The sequence below is a fragment of the Myotis nattereri genome (genome assembly GCF_964212035.1).
Source record: "Myotis nattereri genome assembly, chromosome: 1".
NCBI lineage: Eukaryota > Metazoa > Chordata > Mammalia > Chiroptera > Vespertilionidae > Myotis > Myotis nattereri.
In genome coordinates this window covers 21,306,120-21,331,750 of record NC_138075.1, presented here as the reverse complement: position 1 = coordinate 21,331,750, position 25,631 = coordinate 21,306,120, and the positions used below count along the sequence as shown (strand labels likewise).

Below are 25,631 nucleotides of genomic sequence, written 5' to 3'. Positions count from 1 at the left end.
TTTACTTTTATGTATTGTTTGCTGATCTATCTGAATCCCCCAGAAGAGTGCATTAAACTCAAATGTATGTTTAATGAAAGGCTAACAAGTTAACATATTTTACAAGTTGGAATCCACTAATCAATGGCATATCTAGCGAATACATGTTAACATGAAGAGGCCAAAATACCTAATTCTGAGTCTCACATCACGGAAACCTTAAGCCTAGAGAGACCAGTTTGTATTGTGCAATAAAACGTACCCGATTTTGGCTGGCATGTAGAGCATCAAAGGCACCACTGGAGAATCTTCATTTCCATAGATGATGAAGCCCATCTCTTTCAGACGTCTCCTGAAATACCTAGTATTTTCAGCTAACTGCTGTACACACTCTTTGCCTGGAAAACCATGGGAAAACAAGTAAAATAATATTAAGAAAAAAAAGAGAGCAATCGCCTCTATCTCCATTCTGTCAATCAGTCCTATGATTTATTTCTTCCTTTCCAACATAAAATATTTTTGTACAGCAAGCTGTATGAAATATAAATATATCTTGCTTTGTATTTTGTCAGACTAGGTGTTGACAACAGATTTTATAGTAATGTACAAAATAATTTTAACAGCTAATATTTCCATTGCACATTAGCGTCCTCAAACATTGTCATCTCATTTAACACCCTACCATCCTTTTGCAGTAGGTAGGATATTTATTTTCATCTTCATTTTAGAGATCAGTAGACTCTCACAAAGGCGGTGATTGGCTGGTAAGTCACATGGCAATAAGTGGCACAGCTGAGACTAGAATCTAGGTCTCTCAACTTTAATATTCATTCCACCTAACGGTGCTGTGAATAATTTTACATATACGACCAGAGACAGAGCCATGTAGAGACCCAAATTTTCCTCTTAAGAGTCTGATTTTATGTTACCATTTCCCCAAAACTCCTACCAGACAGCAACAGCATATCCATAATAATGTAAAATCATATTTTTTAAAAAATATATTTTATTGATTTTTCACAGAGAGGAAGGGAGAGAGACAGAGAGAGTTAGAAACATCGATGAGAGAGAAACATCGATCAGCTGCCCGCAACCCAGGTACATGCCCTTGACCAGAATCGAACCCGGGACCTCTCAGTCCGCAGGCTGACGCTCTATCCACTGAGCCAAACCGGTTTCGGCTAAAATCATATTTTTAATCCCACTTTGTCCATCTTCCCTATAACACCAATGGATTGAAACATACACTTCTCTAACTGCTAAGTGACTAAACGTTTGGCCTGTTTTTGACATTACGGTAGGTCAATCTATGAATAGATGTCCCAACAACTGTTCTGTAATAGAGAGCAAGCCATGAATTCAAACGAAGATCTTAATTACGAATATGCCCAAGTAAAGAAAAGGTTTGCAGAAGGGGTTGGGGGAGGTCAGAGAGGGTGAAGGAGGATAAATGGTGATGCTTTAAGGAGACTTGACTTGGAGTGGTGAACACACAATACAAACAGAGGATGTATTATAGAATTGTACACCTGAAACCTATATAATTTTATTAACCAACTAGAGGCCTGATGCACGAAAATTTGTGCAAGAGTAGGCCTTCCTTCCCCAGCTGCTGGCACAGGCTTCCCTCTGGCACCCAGGACCCAGGCTTTTCTCTGGCCCTGGCTTTGTCCAGAAGGACGTTCGGAATGACGCCCAGAAGGGCTTCTGGTCTAATTAGCATATTACCCTTTTATTATTATAGATGTCATCCCAATAAATCCAATAAGAAAAAAAAGGTTTGCAGTCATTTTCTCACATATATTAGAAAGCCTGAAAATTAATATTAAAAACAAACATCATACTGTTCAAAAGATAAATCAATCAACCAGAAATACAAATGGTTAATATATTTCCTTAGAATTAGAATACTACTATATCCATCATTGATGGGAAGCTACTTTAGATATGTTTGCTACAAATAACCCCAAATTGCCCTAGCCAGTTTGGCTCAGGTGGATAGAGTGTCAGCCTATGGACCAAAGGGTCCTGGAGTTTGATTTTAGCCAAGGGCATGTACCTTGGTTGCAGGCTTCTCCCTGGCCCAGGCCCTGGTCGGGGCTCATGCAGGAGGCAACCAATTGATGTGTCTCTCTCACATCGATGTTCCTCTCTGTCTTTCCCTCTCTCTCTCCTATCTACTCTTCCTAAAAATCAGTGGAAAAATATCCTAGGGTGAGGATTAACAAATAACCTGAATTTAATACTCTCTATGTAAATAATTTCAAGTTGACCAAAAAATAACACTCAAACATAGATTAGCTTAGTATGAACTCTAATGAACATCGCGAAAATTATGACATAACTCTTACAAATAATAAAGCAGACATTAAAGTGTGTTATATTTAAGTATGTTAAGGAATGATGAGCCATGTGCTCTAGAAATAGCAATATATGCTTACTCTTACTCAAAAGAAGAGAATTCCACTCTGGCCATGATAGCATAACAGTGACCAGATTATCTTCCTGCTATAAACAATAGGAAACTGGATGAAGTATATAAAACAATGGTTTCCAGTTACTGGGCCACAGGCAGTGCAGGACTGAGAAGGTTAACAGGAGGTGAGCCTTTGGATTGTCCCTGTGCTACTAGAGTAGGTCCTAATCTGCTGCATAGGGTGGGGAACCTAGTCTTGCCAGTTGAGGACACCAGAGATAGGAGTTGGAGAGGCTAAGGAGGTTAGAATTTATTGGGCAGTGTATAGGAGAGGATGAGGGGATCTATGGAAGGGCCCCTTGAGCCTCTGGCAGAGTGCTGACCTGCATAAGTATGAGAAGAAACCATCAGGTGCCGGGGAAGGATACACCAGAATGCAGCCAACTGAGTTGGCAATAGTTTTTATTTTCACCCACCCACATGGAAAGACCTCGGAAGGGTATCACAATAGTAATGGAGTTAAATTAGCCTGAGACTAAAAGTTGTGCTTGACCCACTCTAACAAACCTTAAAGGCAAGTCTCAAAAGGATCCAATTGATTTTCAACAGAAATAACAGAGTAATGCTATTAAAAATATGCTCCTAGCCTGAGCCAGTGTGGCCCATTGGTTGAGCGCCCACTCATGAACCAGGAAGTCCTGAGTTTGATTCCTAGTCAGGGCACATGCCTGGGTTGCGGGTTCAGTCCCCAGTAGGGGGTGTGAAGGAGGCAGCTGATCAATGATTCTCTTTCATCACTGATGTTTCCATTCCTCTCTCCCCTCTCCCTTCCTCTTTCTGAAATAAAAATACATTTAAAAAAATGTGTCTACATCAGAAAGGTAGAGGAAAGATGACAAGAAGATAAAGAAAACGTATAAAAAGAAACAATTGCTACAACAATGCTGATGAATCTCATAAGCGTTATGTTAAATAAACCAGGCACAAGACTATATATATACACTGTGTGAATTCATTTATAGAAAAATTTAAAGAGACAATTATAGAGACAGGAAACAGATCTGTGGTTGCCAAGGAATGGAGGAAGGACTGGCAGCAAAGGGGTATGAGGAAACTTTTGGGGTGACAAAAATACTCTATACCTTCATTGTAGTATGGTTACATGACTATACATCTGTCAAAACTCATGGAATTATACACTTAAAATTGGTGAATTTCATTGTATGTAAATGATATCTCATTAAAGATGGTTTCTAAAAACTTGAGTGAATATTTGCATAATAGTGTACATTAATTTTTCTCATGCTCACTTTATCATTTTGCAACTTGCTGTTTTCCTATCATGCACCAAAAACATTTTATTTAAAAATCCCAATAAATATATTCCAAGAATATCAAGAAAAATTATCAATAAAGAAATGTTAAGAGATTTAGACCTTCACTTTTCCACTAATTGCTATATCATTTTAAATGAGTTTTTTTTTAAATGAAAGAAATGGAAATCTCACTCTCACCATTCATCATCTGTTCCCTGACAATAAGAGTTCCAAAAGAAAATACATCTAAATTAACACATGCATATACAACCCGAAGATACTGGGAATAGGCATTTAAAATCCCCAACTTATATATCCTTAATATTGCTGAACAGTATTCCTTTGTAAAGGTATACCAGAATTTATTTATCCTTCATGTGTTAATAAATATCAGACTTGAGATTATCAACCTACATTCTGGCAGCTATAAATTCAGATGAAAAAGAATTCTCTACTTGTAAGAACACTAATTCAAAAAGATGTATGTTCCTCTATGTTCACTGCAGCATTATTTACAATAGCCAAGATACAGAAACAACCTAAGTGTCCATCAATGAATGAGTGAATAAAGGAGATGATCAAAAACAAACCCATAGATATAGACAACAGAAAGGTGGTAATCAGAGGGAAAGGAAAGTGGGAAGATGAAATGGGTAAAGAGGTCAAATATATGGTAATGGAGAGACACTAGGCTTTTGTGGTGAGCAGGAAAGAGTATAGAGAAACAAATTATAATGTTGCATACCTGAAATTTGCTATTTAAGCAATGTTACCTTAATAAAAAAATTAATTTTAGAATGATTAGCTTTGTTAAAAAAAATATAACTCTTAAGAGTTCTTTATCCTTGCCTAAGAGCACAGATGGTTACATAAGAAGTCAGGAGGAGAGAAACCAAGATGGCGGCATAGGTTAACGCCGGAGATTCCTGCCTCGAACAACCACTTCAAAAAACAACTAAAAGATGGAACGGACATCATCCAGAACCACAGGAAGGCTGGCTGAGTGGAAATTCTACAACTAGGAGGAAAGAGAATATCATACCCAGACTCAGAAGAGGCGCAGTGCTGAAGTGAAATACTCAGGTGCGGAGTACGCTCGGAGCGGGCTGGCGGCGGAGGGCGCGGTTGTTGTTTTCAATCGGGAGGGAGTTTCAGACTCTGAGCTCCAGATCTGGGCGAGGCTCTAGGGACCCAGACTCAAATGGGAGAAGCGGGACTGTCTGGCTTCGGTCGGAACTCGAAGGCAGCTTTCTCTCCGAGGTTTGCAGCGGTGGCTGGGACTCTGTGAGGCAGAGCCCCTAGGGACGGAACTGAGAGCAGCCATAACTGCTCGCTCCTGCCCGCCCTGTAGATCCCCGGGGACCCGCCCCGGCCAAGCCCTGCGCAGAGCCATTTGCCGGATAGCCTCAGGCAAACGCTAGATTAGCACCGCCCTAGAGATCCAGCACAGAAGCTCTCCCACTGCAGACACAGCGGACTCTCATAGCCAGTTAGCCTGGAGGTCAAATCACCCCCGGTATTGCCGTCAACAATCAAGGCTTAACTACAACAAGACTGCTCACAAAGACCACTAGGGGGTGTACCAAGAAAGCATAAAAAATGCGGAGACAAAGAAACAGGACAAAACTGTCAATGGAGGATACTGAGTTCAGAACCACACTTTTAAGGTCTCTTAAGAACTGTCTAGAAGCCGCCGATAAATGTAGTGAGATCCTCAAGAAAACTAATGAGACCCTCGATGTTATGATAAAGAACCAACTAAAAATTAAGCATACACGGACTGAAATAACGAATGCTATACAGACTCCCAACAGCAGACCAGAGGAGCGCAAGAATCAAGGCAAAGATTTGAAATGCGAAGAAGCAAAAAACACCCAACCAGAAAAGCAAAATGAAAAAAGAATCCGAAAATACGAAGATAGTGTAAGGAGCCTCTGGGACAGCTTCAAGTGTACCAACATCAGAATTATAGGGGTGCCAGAAGATGAGAGAGAGCAAGATATTGAAAACCTATTTGAAGAAATAATGACAGAAAACTTCCCCCACCTGGTGAAAGAAATGGACTTACAAGTCCAGGAAGCGCAGAGAACCCCAAACAAAAGGAATCCAAAGAGGACCACACCAAGACACATCATAATTAAAATGCCAAGAGCAAAAGACAAAGAGAGAATCTTAAAAGCAGCAAGAGAAAGAAACTCAGTTACCTACAAGGGAATACCCATACGACTGTCAGCTGATTTCTCAACAGAAACTTTGCAGGCCAGAAGGGAGTGGCAAGAAATATTCAAAGTGATGAATAGCAAGAACCTACAACCAAGATTACTTTATCCAGCAAAGCTATCATTCAGAACTGAAGGTCAGATAAAGAGCTTCACAGATAAGGAAAAGCTAAAGGAGTTCATCACCACCAAACCAGTATTATATGAAATGCTGAAAGGTATCCTTTAAGAAGAGGAAGAAGAAGAAAAAGGTAAAGATACAAATTATGAACAACAAACATGCATCTATCAACAAGTGAATCTAAGAATCAAGTGAATAAATAATCTGGTGATCATAATAGAATCAGGGACATAGAAAGGAAATGGACTGACTATTCTTGGGGGGGAAAGGGGTGTGGGAGATGCGGGAAGAGACTGGACAAAAAATCGTGCACCTATGGATGAGGACAGTGGGTGGGGAGTGAGGGCGGAGGGTGGGGCGGGAACTGGGAGGAGGGGAGTAATGGGGGGGAAAAAGAGGAACAAATGTAATAATCTGAACAATAAAGATTTAATTAAAAAAAAAGACTATTGTTATAGGTTAAACACTTGAAATAGAAGCTTTATAAAATCCGAGAGAAAAAAAAAGAAGAAGTCAGCATTCTTCTCTACTTTTCAAACATAAATCTTTACTTTTAAGTGCAATAAAAAGCATAAGAGCAATTTGGAGAAAACCTCTACTAATTTCTCGTGAACTTTACACCTGAACCTCACTCTGTGGCAGTCCTTTAGACTGCATCAATATGGTTTGTTAGAATGAAACCATTTTTAGAACATCTTTTATAAAAATCCACAGCTTGGCATGAAAGAGAAAAGTAAGTGTGTGTAATTCATTTCTCAGAGAACACAGCATATATCTTTAATAAACTTTATGCTCAGGAAGGAAGTAATGAATTTGAAATTATCAATAGGTTGTGATGGAATTATTGGATTCAATTCCTTTAAGGAAACAGAAAGCCCTTTTAGGACAGAGATGGAAGAAGCATCACAATTATCTACCCATTTTTTTAAAAAATATATTTGATTTTTTACAGAGAGGAAGGAAGAGGAATAGAGAGTTAGAAACATTTATGAGAGAGAAACATCGATCAACTGCCTCTTGCACACCTCCTACTGGGGATGTGCCTGCAATCAAGGTACATGCCCTTGACCGGAATTGAGCCCGGGACCCCTCAGTCCACAGGCTGACGCTCTATCCACCGAGCCAAATCAGTTAGGGCACAATTATCCACCTATTAATAAACATGACACAGTGATAACTTTAAATCACTTTTACAAAACAAAATTAGATTTAGAGAACTACATTTATTATCCACAGCCAAACAGATTGTAAAGCTGTACCACTTGTATTTCAGCCCTTTTCAAAAGGAGTATTTTAATCAAGTCTTAATCAAGAATTCTCAGCCATGTAATCTTAAGGTCTGAAAGAACTACTGCATTATTACTTATTTTGTCTTAAGGCAAAGATATGGAATTAGTGCTATTTACATAGAATTTATGTTTCAAAGAATACAGCATGTATTCACCTGCTTAAATAGTAGTATAATTTTCAATTTAGCTGATGAACTTTTATATAACATGACATAATCAATAAAATGTGTTTGAGTCTGAAACTTCAAAAATAACATTTATGGTGTTAACTGAACTCTTTCAAAATAAAGGACAGAAACATAAATGATGTTCAGCCAGAGTTGCTCTCCTAACTCACATTATACTCCATTACACAGCTCCTAATCTTCTTAGATTTCCTGGATATGCTGATATAATCTGCCTTCCTGGGAAAAATAAAATAAAATTACTGCTACTCTTCAGGCTTATGCTTTCCAGTTAATTATAATGGGCTGGAAAAATCTGAAATCAAAGCACTTCTTTTTCCCTCCTCCCTTTCTTCTTAAAGGTCACAACCTTAAAGCAAATAAAGGTTTTCTCAATATAGGGTCCCCCAAATAAAACAGATAGCCCCCAAAATGGTTTCAGTTAGTTTTCAGCATTAATACAAGTTAAGGCACTTGAGGTGGGATAAAATATGGAAAAATTCTACCCATCGCCATGTTCTAATTTATACTATCAAAAACATTACATTGTGGATAGTTCTTATCTCCTTAATTTAATATTTTATGTCTAATCGTTTACTTTAACCAACTGTACAAGGTCTTGTTTTGCTTGGAAAGTTACTTTTTCTTTTTTAAAAAAATATATTTTATTGATTTTTTACAGAGAGGAAGGGAGAGAGATAGAGAGTTAGAAACATCGGTGGGAGAGAAACATCGATCAGCCGCCTCCTGCACATCTCCCACTGGGGATGTGCCTGCAACCCAGGTACATGCCCTTGACCGGAATTGAACCTGGGATCCCTCAGTCCGCAGGCCGACGCTCTATCCACTGAGCCAAACCGGCTTTGGCGGAAAGTTACTTTTTCTAATATATATTACTTTGGTTAAATTATATTGCAGAGTAAAAAAGGAACATGTTTTACTCGTGTGGTTTTTTCCTTCAAAAGCATTTTTTTAAAAACAGCCCTGGCCAGGTAGCTCAGTTGGTTACAGCATTGTCCCAATACACCAAGGTTTCGGGTTTGATCTCTGGTCAGGGCACATACAAGAATCAACTAATGAATGCATAAATAAGTGAAAAAAGTGTATTTTGCTTCAGTTACTATATCTCTAAATATTACCAGGTCAACTACTAACCCACCTTACCTCCTGATAAGAAAGATACACTGAGACTAACTGGTGTTGCCTAATGGTTGAGCATCAACCCATGAATGAAGAGGTCACCAGTTTGATTCCTTGTCAGGGCACATGCCTGGGTTGTGGGCTCAATCCCTAGTAGGGAGCATTCAGGAGACAGCCCATCAATGATGTCTCTCTCTCATCAATGTTTTATCTCTCTATCCCTCTCCCTTCCTCTCTCTCTCAAAAAATCAATTTAAAAAATAGCATTAAAAAAGAAAGAAAGATATACTGAGGCCCTAGATGGGTAGCTCAGTTGGTTAGAGTGTCATCTCGATACATCAAGGTTGAGGGCTTGATCCCTGGTCAAGGCACATACAGAAATCAAACAATGGCTGAACAAATAAGTGGAACAACCAATGTCTGTCTGTCTCTCTCTCTCTAATCAATCAATTAAATTTTTTTAAAAAAAGAAAGATATACTAAACCTGAACATATGCCTACTCTATGACCCAACAATTCCATTTCTAGGTAGATATACCCAACAGAATTGTGTACCAAAAAAACAGGTAATACAGGTACAAGAATGTCACTCTTGATAACAGCCAAAATCAATACACAACCCAAATGCCCATCAGCACAATGGATAAACTGTAAGATAGTCAAGCAATAGAATACTAGGTAGCAATAAATAAATTATTCCAACTAAACATATGGGTGAATCTCAAAGACATACTGATTAATACAATATGCCAGATTCAAAAGACGGATTATATATAAAGACTGTATGTAAGCCTGGCAGGCATGGGTCAGTAGTTAATCATCAACCTATGAACCAGGAGGTCACAGTTCGATTCCCCGTTGGGGCACATGCCCGGGTTGCCGGCTCGATCTCCCATGTGGGGAGTGCAGGAGGCAGCCAATCAACGATTCTCTCTCATCACTGATGTTTCTATCTCTCTCTCCCTCTCCCTTCCTCTCTGAAATCAATAAAAAATATATTTAAAAAAAAGATTGTATGTAAGATTCCATTTATATGAATTTCAAGAATGGGCAAAACTAATATACAGAGTGAAAATATTGGTTTATCTTTGGCAAAGAGGAATGGACTAGAAGAAGCACAAGACAGTCTTCTGGGATACTAGAAATATTCTATTCCGTGATCAGGTGGTGGTTACATGGGTGTGTTTTATTCATTGAATCGAATGCATAAGATTTGTGCACTTCACTGTATGAATGTAAACACTTCAATAAAAATAAAAATTTAAATACTTGGAAAATCAACTGCAGTTAAAAATCTTGAACGAGCCTTAGCTGCTTTGGCTCAATGGATAGAGCGTCAGCCTGTGGACTGAAGGGTCCCAGGTTCAATTCTGGTCAAGGGCACATGCCGGGGTTGTAGGCTCGGTCCCCAGTGGGGGGCATGCAGAAGCAGCCAATCAATGATTTTCTCTCATCATTGATGTTTCTCTCTCTCTCTCTCTCTCTCTCTCTCTCTCTCTCTCTCTCCTTTCCTCTCTGAAATCAATAAAAATATATTTTAAAAAAAACTAGAATGAGATTAAACTTCTGATATCTCAATTCATAATCTTAAATATATCCAACTATAATTTAATAATCACCTTTTTACTATACAAACAAAAAAACCAAGCCCAAAACAGAACCATATAGATTTTACAGTGGTAGGCTCAGGCATTCTCTTAGCCTTTGTTGTTTAAATTGAATTAGAAAAGCCAAAACCGGTTTGGCTCAGTGGATAGAGCGTCGGCCTGCGGACTGAGGGGTCCCAGGTTCGATTCCGGTCAAGGGCATGTACCTGGGTTGCGGGCACCTCCCCAGTGGGAGATGTGCAGGAGGCAGCTTATCGATGTTTCTCTCTCATCGATGTTTCTAACTCTCTGTCTCTCTCCCTTCCTCTCTGTAAAAAATCAATAAAATATATTAAAAAAAAAAACAAACAATAAATTGAATTAGAAAAAAAAAAAAAATCAAAATTTTTTATGTTGGGTGTTCCAGGAATTAAGACAGGGTAAGTGTTATGAAAACAGCACTTCAGAGTTAAAGGAAGGAAATGAAAGGATAAAGGGGCTGGGCCTTACTCTTTCCTCCCTTCTCTTTTAAAATAATCATATCAATAAATGCACAAATCTGACAATGTTGGCCATTTATTTTCTATCTCTGCCTCTACTTTCATTCCAATAAAGTCACCTTTTCCCCTCGATCAGCGGTTCTCAACCTGTGGGTTGCGACCCCTTTGGGGGGTCAAACGACCCTTTCATACGGGTCGCCTAAGACCATCGGAAAACACATATATAATTACATATTGTTTTTGTGATTAATCACTATGCTTTAAGTATGTTCAATTTGTAACAATGAAATTGTGGGTCACCACAACATGAGGAACTGTATTAAAGGGTTGCGCCATTAGGAAGGTTGAGAACCACTGCCCTAGATGTTTTAGCACTAGGTGTTTCTTGTACATATTCTGCTAAGAGGGAGGGAGAGGTTGATGGAAGCCTGGCACAGTATTGGCAGCTAATTGTGTTCAGGCTGCCTCCTGGAAGACTGCCTTTTAGTAGCACTATGGGACATTATAACTGAAACTTTTAGGATGCAATGGAGTACAGAAATATTCAGCAAAGAAAGAGTTTAGTAAATGACATCACTGTAGTACTAAAGCATAGACCAACATGTCATGCTCACTGAAAATGTCAATTTGGAATTTAAAAAGCTTGAAACATCTCTGGGTGAGCATAATATCAACGTATAACAAAAATTCTCCTGAAACTGTAGGGGGAAAAGAGTGTTTCCTATGAAGACTGGGAACTGAAATTCTGAAGGTCAAATATGATAATATTGGCAATAAGTAATAATTGTCTTAGGACTAACACTTTTGCTGAATTAGAACAAAGGGATGGGTTTGTGTGGAAAGTAGAGGGCTTGAGTTCCATTTTAAAAGAGGTGAAACTGAGCAGAATGAGTGCACACGAAGAGTTTAAGGAAGGCTGGACTGTACCAGGGCTTAAGATGTTCTTAAACTAAACAGACCTTACGTAAACAGAACATTCCTTACATGTGCAAGCATATCCTTTAATAGTGAGAATTGCTGGGATTCCTGATTCCACTTAATCAGGAAAATCAGAGTTACACAAATAACTTTTACTTCTTTTAAGAAAGGGGAAGTAGGGTTGACAAGTGAACATTTAGATTTGATGTTTACTAACTGTAATAGAAAAAAATTTCTGAGGTTTCTGGGGTTTTTAGGAGCCCAGAGGTTGTTCCGTATTATCCTACATAATAAAAGTGTAGTAGGCAAATTGTCCCCTTGACCAGGAATTTGTCCGGGGCTCAACCAGGGGACAGGACAGGCCAGGGGAAGGGAGGGAGGCCCGGCCGGCAGCTGGTAGCTGCTAGAGACCCTACCAGTGCACGAATTTTGTGCACTGGGCCTCTAGCCTCTCTATATATAAAAGCTAAGTGACCATTCGACCGATAGCTATGACATGCACTGACCACCAGGGGCAGATGTTCAACACAGAAGCTGCTGAGCTGTGGTGACTTGGCAGCTGTGGTTCTTGGGTGACGCACCATGAACCGGAGAGGAGGGAGCCTGATTCCGGGGTGCATCACCCAAGAAACGCCCTCTCGCAATCTGAGACCCCTTGGGTGCACAAATCCGTGCACCGGACTAGTTTATTCCATATTAATGAACTATTTCATCAAGTCCAATATTGTCAATTATAGAAAAAGATGACATATTTGTGTTAAGTCCCTCAAGTAGGAATTAAAAGAAACTGTGCACATACAGTTTCTACAGGCTATAGGGTTTCTTAGAGAAAATACTAGCCCTAGCCAGTTTAGTTCAGTGGACAGAACGTTGGCTCCCCGGATGAAGGCTCTCGAGTTTGATTCTGGTCAAGGGCATGTACCTCAGTTGTAGGCTCGATCCTAAGTGTGGGAGGCAACCAATGGATTTATCTCTCTCACATTGATGTCTCTCTCTCTCTCTCTTTCTCCCCAGCACCCTTCCACTCCCTCAAAAATCAATGGGAAAATATCCTTGGGTGAGGATTAAAAAACAAACAAACACAAAACACACACACACACACACACACACACACACACACAAATACTAAAGAAGTAGAACTTGGAGGCTACTAACATTTTTGAAACCTCAGGGAAGCCTATCATTACAACATAAAACTACTTTTTAAAAAAAACCTCAGAAGTCTAGTATATAAAAATAATTAAATAACAAAGATTTCACTTCATGTATATATTTGCTAGTGATATCTATCTATACATAAAAGCCGAGCAACCGAACAGTGAAACGACCAGAATGACCGGAGTGACCAGTTGCTATGACACGCACTGCAGCGGCCAACCAGCCCCATCAGGCCCCCCCAAACTCCTGAGGTCCCTTTGCCCGGCTGGCCCTACCCCCCTGCCGATTGGGGGTGGGGCTGGCCAGGGGGCATGGCCAGTCAGCCAACCTCCCCCAGCTGCCTCCTCCTCATTAGCCCCCCACCATCGGGGGCGGGCCAGTGGACCCCACCCATGCACCAATTTGTGCACCAGACCTCTAGTAGGAGATATAAAAGTGGTATAAAGACCATTACACCAAGGCAAAAATCTCACTGGGAAGATTACATAGAAAGGGGAGAATGTATCCTGTGCTAGACAAGCAGGTACAAACTAAATATATCCTGAGACCCACCCTCTATGTGCCAGATACTGTTCTGGACCTTGGTTATTTTGTATCTAACGAAAGAGAAAAACTGCTGCCTGCATGGAGCTTACTTTCCAGTGTGGGAGACAGACAACAAAAAGATAATTGCCTCATCCAAGTGGCACTTGAGAAAGGACCTGAATGAGCCAAGTGCTATCTCCATAAAGCACCAAGGCTGGAAGCAAAAGCATGACTAGCATTTAAAAAAATGTATTTATAGATTTTAGAGAGGAAGGGAGAGGGAGAGAGAGAAACATCAATGATGAGAGAGAATCATTGATCAGCTGCCTCCTGCACGGCCCACAATGGGGATCGAGCCCACAACCCAGGCATGAACCTTGAACAACATGGGTTTGAATTGTGCAGGTCCACTTACAGGTAGATTATTTTCAATAAACATACATTTGGCCCTTTGTAACCCTGGGTTTCACATCCTTGGATTACCACGGATGTGGAGGGCTGATTGTATGCATTGTACTACACCATTTTATTTATTTGTTTTTAAAATCCTCACCAGAGTATATGTTTTAATTGATTTTAGATAGAGAAGAAGGAAGAGAGAGAGAGGAGAAAAAAACATCATGAGAGAGAGACACGAGAGAGAAACAACATGACTGGGAATTGAAGCCCCCAACCTAAAATGTGCCCTGACTGGGAATTGAATTTGCAACCTTTTGATGTACAGGACGACGCTTCAACCAACTGAGCCACCTGGCCAGGGCTGTTCTATGTCATTTGATATGAGGGACTTGAGCATCAAAGATTTTGGTATCCATGGGGTCCTGGAGCCAATATCCTGCAGAAACCGAGGGATGACTACTAGTATATTTCAAAAGTAGACTGAAATGAATCTTGTCTATCTAGGAGGAACAGACCAACTAGAGTCAGAAAAGGAATCAAGGAGTCAAAAAATTTTACTGGAACTCTTTTCATGGATGTCTTCTAATTTTCAGCCCTGTTTATTTATCTTCATTGACTGATCCCTCTGCTATGTCTGACTATTAAATCCAGGTGAAAGGAGATAGGAATCACGCTAAGTTTAAGAAGGAATAATCTGCCGAAACCGGTTTGGCTCAGTGGATAGAGCGTCAGCCTGCGGACTGAAAGGTCCCAGGTTCGATTCCGGTCAAGGGCATGTACCTCGGTTGTGGGCACATCCCCAGTAGGGAGTGTGCAGGAGGCAGCTGATCGATGTTTCTCTCTCATCAATGTTTCTAACTCTCTATCCCTCTCCCTTCCTCTCTGTAAAAAATCAATAAAATATATCTAAAAAAAAAAAAAGAAGGAATAATCCACAGGCTCTGGTGATTAAATACACAGGGAATAAAGAAGGACAGAAAATACAATAATAGGGATTCCTTGTTTTGACCACTTAATGAATAGTAATGTCACTATCTGAGATGGAGAACACAAAAGAAAAAGCAGGTTTGAGAGGAAACAAATGGAAAAGGCAAAAAACTTTAGAGAAACAAAACTCAATTTTTATAAGCAAGTATTTGTAGAGTCTAAAGGCTTAAAATTAAGTAGGTCAAGCTACTGCTTCCAAATTTGGATTGTATATTGAAAGTTAATCACTAGGATGATGAAAAGATTCTGGAAATGGATAGTAGTGATGGTTGCACAACATTGTAAAATGTACTTAATGCCAATGAACTGCAGACCTAAAATTGGCTAAAATGATAAATTTTATGTTATGTATATTTTACCACAACGTCCACTCATTAGAAGTTGTTTTTTAAATTGAGATATAACTCACATACTATATACAACTTACCCCATTTAAAGTATACAATTCAAAGTTTCTTAGTATATTTATAGAGTTGTGCAACCATCACAATAATTAATTTTAGAACATTTTCATCACCCCTCCCCCAAAATGAGGACCCATTAGCAAATAATCGCCAATGTACCCCAATCTTTCCAGCCTATGCAGGACGCAGCTAGAATGTAATATAATTTATCCCTCGGTGACTTTTTTTCTACATAAACCTAAGCCTTATGGCAGTGGTTCTCAAGCTTCCTAATGCCACGACCCTTTAATACAGTTCCTCATGTTGTGGTGACCCCCATAAAATTATTTTCGTTGCTACTTCATAATTGTAATTTTGCTGTTATGAATGGTAATGTAAATATCTGATATGCCGGATGTATTTTCACTGTTACAAATTGAACATAATTAAAGCATAGTGATTAATCACAAAAACAATATGTAATTATATATGTGCTTTCCAATGGTCTTAGGCGACCCCTGTGAAAGGGTCGTTTGACCCCCAAAGGGGTCGCGACCCACAGGTTGAGAACCACTGCCTTATGGGCTAACTTCTGAGGAAAAAAATCCACACCTCTCTTAAAACTCTTAAGTCTTTCTCTGCTATTACTTGAGTGGTCAAGATAAAACTCTACTAATGAAAATTCATATGGATTTTTCTGCAATTTAGATAAAAATCACACAAATCAGTAAACATGAGCAATTTACCCTTTCATTTTCATTTTGTTTTTGTTATTTTCTACTAGTATGTATGTATTTCTAATCTTTAGATACTCCAAAAGAACCAAGAGCACTGTGAAAGATGATGGCTAGAAGTAAAAAACATTGGTTATGAAAAGTTCCTGGCACATTTTAAGACATGCCTTTTACTTTGTACTTCATTAATTTGCTCTTGTTTTTAAGTTCCTGTTTCTGTTCTTTCGCCTTTCATGTGTGATCTTGTGCCCTCAAAACCAACTCTAAATGCTGAGGGCAAATACTGTTCCCCCACCCCCTTTACCTCTCCCAAGTATACACAGCAGACATTCAAGTTGAAATATTCTGAGAAAATGAAAACCCTTTTATGTGTTCAAACTAATTTAAATTCCACAGTGGAATGACCTATGTTCATTACATTAAGGCAATTAATAATTAAATATCTCATATACAAAAAGCATCTGACACTGGACACCCAGGTTCAAATCATGGCCTTAGGTAAGCAATTTCATCTCTTAGCTGCTTCACTTTGTAAAGTAAGGAGAAGTATGTCTAACATTTTTTCTGAGAATTTAATGAAAAGCACTTGGAACCATGCTCAGTAAACACAATAAATGTCCACTATTTTGTTTCTTTCCATGCATATATTTTTCCCTTAAAATTATGCCATTCAGTCCAACTGGCGTGGCCCAGTGGTTGAGCATCGACCTATGAACAAAGAGGTCACGGTTCAATTCCTGGTAGGTGCACAGGCCCAGGCTGCGGGCTCGATCCCCAGTGTGGGGCACGCAGGAGGCAGCTGATCGATAATTCTCTCTCATCATTGATGTTTCTATCTCATTCTCCCTCTCCCTTCCTCTCTGAAATCACACTCTTAGTCAATAACTCAGGACACAGCTGACATTCTTAAACTTTCTGATTTACAATTTATAAATATGCTTGATATACAGGGCGTCCCCCCAAAAATGTATGTACACTTTGAAACCATTCCTTACTGTAACAGGGAGAGAAGCTGGTCTCTACCTGGGCTAAACTGATTCTCTCACCTAATGATCTGGAAGAAGTGTAAAATGTGAAACCATCCAAAAGCTATTTGGATGTAATATATCAAAGCAGTAAAAGCAGGTCTGAGAAAGAAAGGAACAAATAATCTACTATCTTCCTAAATTTCACCAATAACTTGTTTAGTTTGATTTTTTGGTGGTATAAATATTTCTTAATTTAGACCAACTGCCCAGGAGACAGTGACCGGTGGCGGGGACCCAATGACTCAGGTGGAGGGGGGCGTGTGGGAGCCCAGGGGCCAGGGCCCAGAGGTCAGCTGGGATCTGCCTTTCCACGCCAGACACTCGCACTCTGTTCGCCATCCAGACTTAGGGACTGTGCCCGTGCACAAATTTCGTGCACCAGGCCTCTAGTAGTATAATTATAAACTAGGTGTGGTAGACAGGGAGGAACCTAGCAAAGTCTGTTTGTTAAAATTCCTCTCAGTGTCTCATTGTGTCCTGGATGGCCCAACAAACATTGTTTACCAAACATTTGCTCTTTTCATCTTCCTGTGAATTGCCTTCCTTCCCTTTGAAGTCCCAAACCACTAACCCTCTTTCCTTAGCTCAAAATAGCCTATCAGTTTCACTTTACCTGACTGCCTTTGGAATCTGTCATGTTTGCATGGATTCCCCATATGTATGTACGTAATGAAATTTGATTTTCTCCTTTTAATTTCTCTATTTAATTCTTAGACCAGCAAATTAACTTAGAAGGATAAAAGAAAAATTTTTTTTCTGCCCCAACATAACTGAAACTACTAAATAAGCCAAACAAAACAGAGGAGATGCTAGGTGTTTTAAAGATCAGATATCAAATAAAGACTTATACCTTAAAAAAACAAAAAATATAAACATGTAATAGACACAGCTCTTATCTGCTAATAAAATAAATTTAACAACATATTCTCAATTAACTGTGAAGAGTGAAGATGGGGGAAGGGAAGTACAGCAGTGATGATACCCAGATAATTAAGAAAAGTGTTCATTTAAATTTTAAGTATATTTTGTTATTTTAACCAAAGACTTATTTGAGTGCTAACATTTAATTTTCACATAAGTCCATATATGTCAGTTCTACTGAAGGGGAAACAACTGATGTACATATTTAGCTGCTGAGGTGGATTATGATTACAAATGTGCTGCACAATCTGTTTATAGCCCCCAAAATATGTGTTAGCATGCAAAATCCAAGAATAAACAAAAATGTAACAGTATTAAGCATGTATGTTTGCAATAATTTTAAACATACAGAATCCCATGTAGCCATGGGCATGTTTCTGAAACCGAAGGTCCTTATGATTTGATGAGATTTAGTTTTAAATTCTAGCTCTAGAAATCATATCCTTCTTTCTATATCTTTGCCCCTTGGAGACCTAGCCTTTCCTCTGATAATCAGTAACACCCAGGGCAGCAGAAGACTGTAGCCTGAATGTGACTAATGGTCACACAGTCTGCACCAATGGCAAGCTAAAGATAACGTCTTCATCTAAATGATGTCTCTGCTCCTAAAGCCCCAGGTGGAATAATCCCCTTGCTACGTGAAACCTGACAGAGGCATTTGGGTAAAAGACCTCAAGACCTGAAGAAATGATTCACTACCCTCCTTCACATCTAACCAATCAGCGAACAGCACAATCCAAACCCCCAAAGTCCAGTTGTCTTATAATTTTGCCTTATATAGTAATCTGTAACCTACAATGCCATCAAGGAGTCAGGTCTTAAGCATTAGCTCCCCATCAACGGACTGGCCAATTCAATATTAAACTATTTACTTTTCTATACTGCAGACTCCTGCTTGTGAATTTATTTGGGCCAGTGCATTCAGGCAGGCAGAATCAGAACACTGAGGTCACAGAAACACTTATGGCAATGCCAGTATTTCTTCTCACTACTATTCTTAGAATTAATGTTTAATACACCCAGGCTGCAGTGACATCTACGATACTTTATACAACATCAAAGGTCTTTACTATATCATCCTGTTTCTTAATCATTACTAGTTATGTCCTTCCTTGAAGAAACTTTCAGAAGTCATAAAATGTGCACCTGAACTCCAGGCATAACTTTATTATTTGCACATATGACAAAACTATTCGTCAGAACATAAAATACACAGCAGAAAGAGAAGATAGCATGGAGTACACTATCAAGGAGGGATAGAGAGACTCCTGCCCAAGAATGTCTGTGTTCTATGAAGGCAATTCTCATTGGTCAAAGGGCAATTCTCATTGATCAAAGACTTAGGGGGGCAATTGATAAGATTCAACACTCATTTGCTCTTAAAACAAGGGGGGAGGGAATAAAAAGAAACAATAACAAAATGCCTTATTTTGTTGTTGTTTTTTTAAAGAAAAATATTTCAGAGAGAATTAATGTGGAAACACATCAGCCTTCTATGGAGTGCTAGCAGATGGAGGTATGCACATAAAATGCAGGAACAATATGGAACACTTCACTTACCATAATGACAAGAGAGTCAACTTAGATATTTATCACGTATTTAGGCATTGCTAGCACCCCACTTATGGAGAATTTACAAACTGAGGGTTTTCTCACAATGTGATTTCCTTCTCTTTTGTTATTCTTAAGTACTATTAAACACTGGAGGAGGGAGGTGTTCAAATAGAACTCATCTATTTTTGTTCTTGCCAAAATTATGGAGAAAATTCTAACAACCTATTATGAAAATATCCCAAATAACTGCTGAAAATGCAATAAATATTCTCATTCCTCCTTCCCACAGTAACCGACTATTAAACTCTCCTAATCAAGTGGCATTTAAAGCTATTGCTAAAAAGTAACAGCAGTAATAAAAATCATTTGTATATAAGTGCATGCACTCGAAGAAATCTGTAGACTATATGCCAAACAACAGACACTGGTTGGTTAGTGAGATCACAGAGAACTGTTTCTTTCTGTGACATATATCTGCAATATTTGGTTTTTGAAAAGGTAAATGTACTGCTTTTATGAACAAAATAAGTATGAATGAATAAATGAGTAATTTAAATGTGGTATTAAAAATCCCATGCCAATACCGGTTTGGCTCAGTGGATAGAGCGTTGGCTTGGGGACTGAAAGGTCCCAGGTTCGATGCCGGTCAAGGGCATGTACCTGGGTTGCGGGCACATCCCCAGTGGGAGATGTGCAGGAGGCAGCTGATCGATGTTTCTCTCTCATCGACGTTTCTAACTCTCTATCTCTCTCCCTTCCTCTCTGTAAAAAAATCAATAACATATATTAAAAAAAATTATTTAAAAAAAATCCCATATTTTTGTGATAGGCACTTAGATAGACATGAGCAGAGAGCAAGGACAATGAGCCAGGTACAGGTCACTAAGGTGGAAAGCCCAGCGCAATACACAAAACTGGGAAAACAAGGAGCTCACCCCAGGGTAACCTTTCCTTCCCCTTACGTACCAACTAAACGGCACTGGAAATGTTCATGATTCAGTAAACAGTCTCATAAAAGCGTTACTTATAAGCAACTTTGGGCAGCAAGAGTTCAGTACCTTTATGACACTGAGGCAAAAAGAATGCGAACTAGGTTTAACAGGGGTGGGCAAACTTTTTGACTCGAGGGCCACAATGGGTTCTTAAACTGGACTGGAGGACCAGAACAAAAGCATGGATGGAGTGTTTGTGTGAACTAATATAAATTTAAAGTAAACATCATTACATAAAAGGGTACGGTCTTTTTTTTTTTTTAGTTTTATTCATTTCAAACGGGCCGTAGTTTGCCCACGGCTGGTTAGCATCTCTTAGAGACAGCCCTTATATTGCTGGACTGGGGACAACTATGAAAGTGCTCAGCTCAGACAATTGTCAAGCTGATGAACATCAAAGCAGACTCCTCTCCCTACCCTAGCGATACTGTTTTAAAGCAGCCCTTAGGTTTTGTTTTCTTTTTTTTTTTAACCTCTGAACAAGACTGTGTCCAAGTATTTTAGTCTACTTTCCCATATTACTATTGCTATTTCTCTCATCTGCAACTAGAGCAGCCTTTGTTAGCACCAAGCCCTGCACAGTAAATTTCTCTCACAAGCAGTCTATCACCTCCTCCCTAGTAGTAGCTTAATCCTTTAATTAGTTGCAATGCCAAAAAGTAGGATTTCCTGAGGACAGCCGCAGGATGTGCGACAAGCAGCAGGGGCCAAGGCTTAAAGTTGTTGATTCAATATAACCAAGAGTTTAAAAGAATGGTTGCCAATGCACAGCCCAAAACAGAGGTTCTTAAACAAAAGGAAGAAAGGAGGCCAAGTACCTATGAAAAATTAAGGCACTGAGTTTTAAATGCTACCAGCTCACAGGCAGGACAGAAAGTCTTAATTTGTCCAAAGATGATCCTACCATCCCCCTTTGGGGCTGGAAAATATCACAGGACACTTTTAGACAGAACTAAAAGGATGAGGCAATACATGTACTGTGGTCAAGCATCCACCTTCAGATGAGGAGCACTATTAGCAAATAAGGCAATAAGGCTAGGCTTGGAATTCAACCAATAGTTTTAGAGGTAGAAGGCAAGGCAATAAAGAGTTTCACAAAATTTTTTAAAGTTTATAGTGGGCAAGGCCATTTGTAGGTTATGTACTAGAAAATTTGAGATTCTGGATAAATACTCTATAAAAAAAAGTAGAACAAAAGGTAATTCCAACCAGCCTTAAGAAGCCTGATCATAGACCTCTGACTCCTTAGCTTTCTTTTCTCCCTTCCCTAATTGGTTTTAAATTTCATGTATGCCACCGATTCATTCAGCAAGAATCATCAGAAGGAAGCATCGAGGTATTTAGATTTCCAAAAACAGTGAAAATTAGCAACTTAGCTTTACCACCAAAGTCCTGCTCCAGAAGTCAACATTTCCCTTATTTGTTTTTTAAAAAAGAGATCATACATCTTGCCTTCAGATTTCCTTTCCTTTCCCCAATTACCATCAATCAGTAGAATTCTTTTTGGTTCTCTTTGATGTAAGCAAGCTCAAAAAACAGGGCAATTCTTTTTTCCCCCCTCTATTGATTAAGGTATTACATATGTGTCCTTATCTCTCTTTTTCAAAATAATATATATTTTTTAATTGATTTCAGAGAGGAAGGGAGAGGGAGAGAGATAGAAACATCAATGATGAGAGAGAATAATTGATCGGCTGCCTCCTGCACACCACATACTGGGATCAAGCCCGCAACCCAGGCATGTGCCCCGACTCGGAATTGAACCGTGACCTCCTGGTTTATAGGTTGACGCTCAACCACTGAGCTACGCCAGCCGGGCTACAGGGCAATTCTTAGATCTCTTAAAAGTTAGTTTGATTATTAACTGAGGTTTTCTTTAAAATGTATATACCAGGGCCTTGACCACCAAGTCCTAGTGGACTGGTAGAGTGGACAAGCTCTCCAGTAGTAAAATTATGTGGGGTGCTTTTAAATAACACCCTGCCAGGGTCTCACCCTCACTGGGTCTGCAAAGGGCCTGATATCACCCTGATATCAGCATTATTACTAAATTTTAAGCTTTTCTGTGTGTGAGCAATGGTAGGAACACCATACTAAAAGTACCTCTGATGCAAATGGTCTATGGACAAAGTTTGAGAATGGGCTTGAAAGAGAACACCTTAATGCATGGTCCTTCTGAACCTCACTTCATTGCTAAGTACATGGCAGGAAGATACAAATATTTAGATAATTAGAAAAACCGTAGGTGACCATTAGAAAATAAACCAACTCCTCTTCAGAAAGCTCTCAAATCTGGCAAGCCATCAGCATAACAGTTCTTAATGGAGAACAGAGGCCATCTAACGTGTCACTTGTTTATATGTATTAAGTATTCTTACAGCAATAAACAGCAATAAAGTTGATGAAAAGCTAGGCTCAAGTCTCCCAGATAAAGTCCTCAGAAATAATTTGGGGGGAGGGGGAAAGGAAGGAATGCAACTCCAACCATGTTAAGGTTTAGAAAGTTATTCTTCAACAAACAAAACAGAGTCTGGGCTATAAAGTTAACAAATTAGAAGTGATGAGAAGAAAAGGCTGAAGTAATGATCACATGTCTCAACTAAACAGTATCTGAATATATAAAACTGGCAAAAAACGTTTTTAAAAAAAATATATTTTTATTAATTTCAGAGAGGAAGGAGAGGGAGAGACAGAAACATCAATGATGAGAGAGAATCATTGATCGGCTGCCTCCTGCACGCCCCCTACTGGGGATCCAGCCCCCAATCCAGGCATGTGCCCTTGACCGGAATCGAACCCGGGACCCTTCAGTCCGCAGGCTGATGCTCTATCCATTGAGCCAAACCAGCTAGGGCTGTGGGGGGAAATTTTAAAAATATTTTATTATGAAAAAACTACAGTAATTCCCTCACTTCAATCTTACAAAAAAACAGCCTAACAGTACTGTACTTCAATTAAGAGTTTAGTTCCTTTATATCATCTTACGCCATCTACTAAGGGAGGAACTTCTAGTTCAGGGCTCCTTTCCTGTTCCAGAGGAATGAACTCAAACTCCTTATTTATGTTTTGAATTAAGAACGATATTTTACTAAATGAACAAGTCTACATTTGTTCAAAGGTTAGCTAGCTTTCAGCCTGCTGCCTGTGGGCATCTATTATAATAGCCAGCTTCAAACAAACTCTGAAACAAGACAAAAAAGGAGAGACCACTCTTGTGGCAGGAAACTTTTATTAGCATTTGGATTTGGAAGAAAGAGATGGGAGTGGAAGAATAAATAGACAGACCATGATATAAAAGCTCATGAGTACTCAGAATAGATTTCTGGAGCAGGGAGGGAGGTGAAAGGGATTACTAATCCACAGAGAGGAAACAGGTAGGCAGATGCCCCAAAGGGCTTTCATTTGTGGGGCTGATCACTCACAACTCAACTTTGCTGCCTTTTGGAAAACAAGCAGACCAGAAATCACAAAATCAGAAATAGGTTGTAAAATAGCCTGTTTTAAGAAAATGTTAAATATCATTAATGCAACTTTAGAAGTAGAAGTGGATGGAGTTCAAGAAAGTACATTCTACTCAGAGACAAGATATTAAGAAAACTTGGTGCATTTGTAAGCTCAAGTTTCTTCACCTGTAGTGTTCATATTGGTTGCTGATGTCAGAAAGCTTAAGCCAATGGTTAAAAAGTCCTATAACCTAGATCAGTGGTCAACAAACCGTGGCTCATGAACCACATGCAGCTCTTTGGCCCTTGAGTGTGGCTCTTCCACAAAATACCACGTGTGAGCGCGCACGTACAGTGCGATTGAAACTTCGTGGCCCATGCGCAAAAGTTGGTATTTTGTGGAAGAGCCACACTCAAGGGGCCAAAGAGCCGCGTGTGGCTTGCGAGCCGCAGTTTGCCGAGCCGCAGTTTGTCGACCACTGACCTAGATGATAATGAGACTACTTTACAAAAGAAAAATCGTTATTTTTCTTTGATTGCTAGTAATTTAGTACAGTGAGATTGTGTAAGAAAAAAAATCCACATAGAAAGTGTGGACGAAAGGGGCTACATGCTGACCTGACAAGCTCAGGAGAGGCCTGCATGGCAGTTTTGCAGACTCGGAGACCTAAAGTAACCACAAAGGATGGTCTGAAATTAAACCTTAACTAAAAGCAGTTATGGTGGGGAGTTACGTCCTAAGGCAATATCTTCACTGATAAGGTCAATCTTTACTGTAACTGAGCCTATCTGTCTTTTTGCATCTATGATAACATACCCTTGAAATGTCTGGGTAACTTGTGATTTCCCTGTATCTGGAGCCCCTGGGGCACAACCAGATGTGCTAAGCCCAGGATAGATGCAGCAGATTCTTTCATTTATCATGTTAATTGTTCCTGCACCCACCTAAGTATGTGTCCATCATTTTACTTTTTATCCTATCACAGAGGTTTCCCCCACTTCGCTTAATCCCACCTCCTTAAATGTGTCACCAATGAATTTCATGTATAAATACGGATGTAACCCCGCCATTCTCCGGAGCACTATCTCAATTCGTTGAGGTTCTGCTTCCCGGCATATGTCGACAGTTTGGCTCAAATAAACTCACAAAAATTCTTTACAGGTTTCAATGGTTTTTTACATTAACAAAAGGTTGATAAGAAACAGAAGATCGGAGTTTGCTTCAAAAAATTAGCTGACTTTAAGGAAGTTTAAGGTTTTGGGGAGTGGGTGGGTGAGCGAGAAAGGAAACTGAGAAAAGAGGAAGCTGAACGAAGGAAGAATTTATCTATGGCTCTGAGATCAATGCTTCCCTGGAATCCAACCCCTACCACTAGACTAGGCAAGAAGTATGCACTGTTCAACTCCTAAAGAACATACCCACCACAGGACACAGAGTAGGTTTAATTAATGTTTGATTAATGTGAAATTGAATATTTTTTAACTGTGTTCAGGTAGTAAATTATAAGATAGGAGGGATCTAGCCTGACCCTCAGATACACCTCTAAACATACCATGGCTAACATAAAACTGTGTTTACTAGAAAACTTCACTTTTATTTAGATGAATTTCTAATAGTAACATGAACAAATTACGTAAACAGATAAATATAATAAAGAAAAAGTGAAACCCAAATATTCCTGGACTCAGAAAGCACAGGGTTTAGAGAGGGGAGTACCCAGGCCCAGCCAAAGGAAAATTCCACCTGCCAAGCATAACAAGTGAATGTTAGAAGCTGTTAGCCTCCTGCAGAGAAGCAGGAAATTCTCTTTATAACCCCCACCCCCAAAACACTGTTTTCTTGAACAGTTCTGCCCCTC

General features: G+C 39.4%; 1 protein-coding gene across 1 annotated transcript in view; it reads right to left on the bottom strand.

Annotated features, from left to right (window-relative positions):
* The window catches only part of SPTLC2 (serine palmitoyltransferase long chain base subunit 2), a 96,402-nt gene that overhangs the window by 10,423 nt on the left and 60,348 nt on the right, over positions 1–25,631 (bottom strand). The window contains exon 10 of the mRNA XM_081083877.1: positions 242–377. Within this exon, the coding sequence (XP_080940003.1) occupies positions 242–377 (136 nt within the window). The remainder of the gene's footprint in view (positions 1–241; positions 378–25,631) is intronic.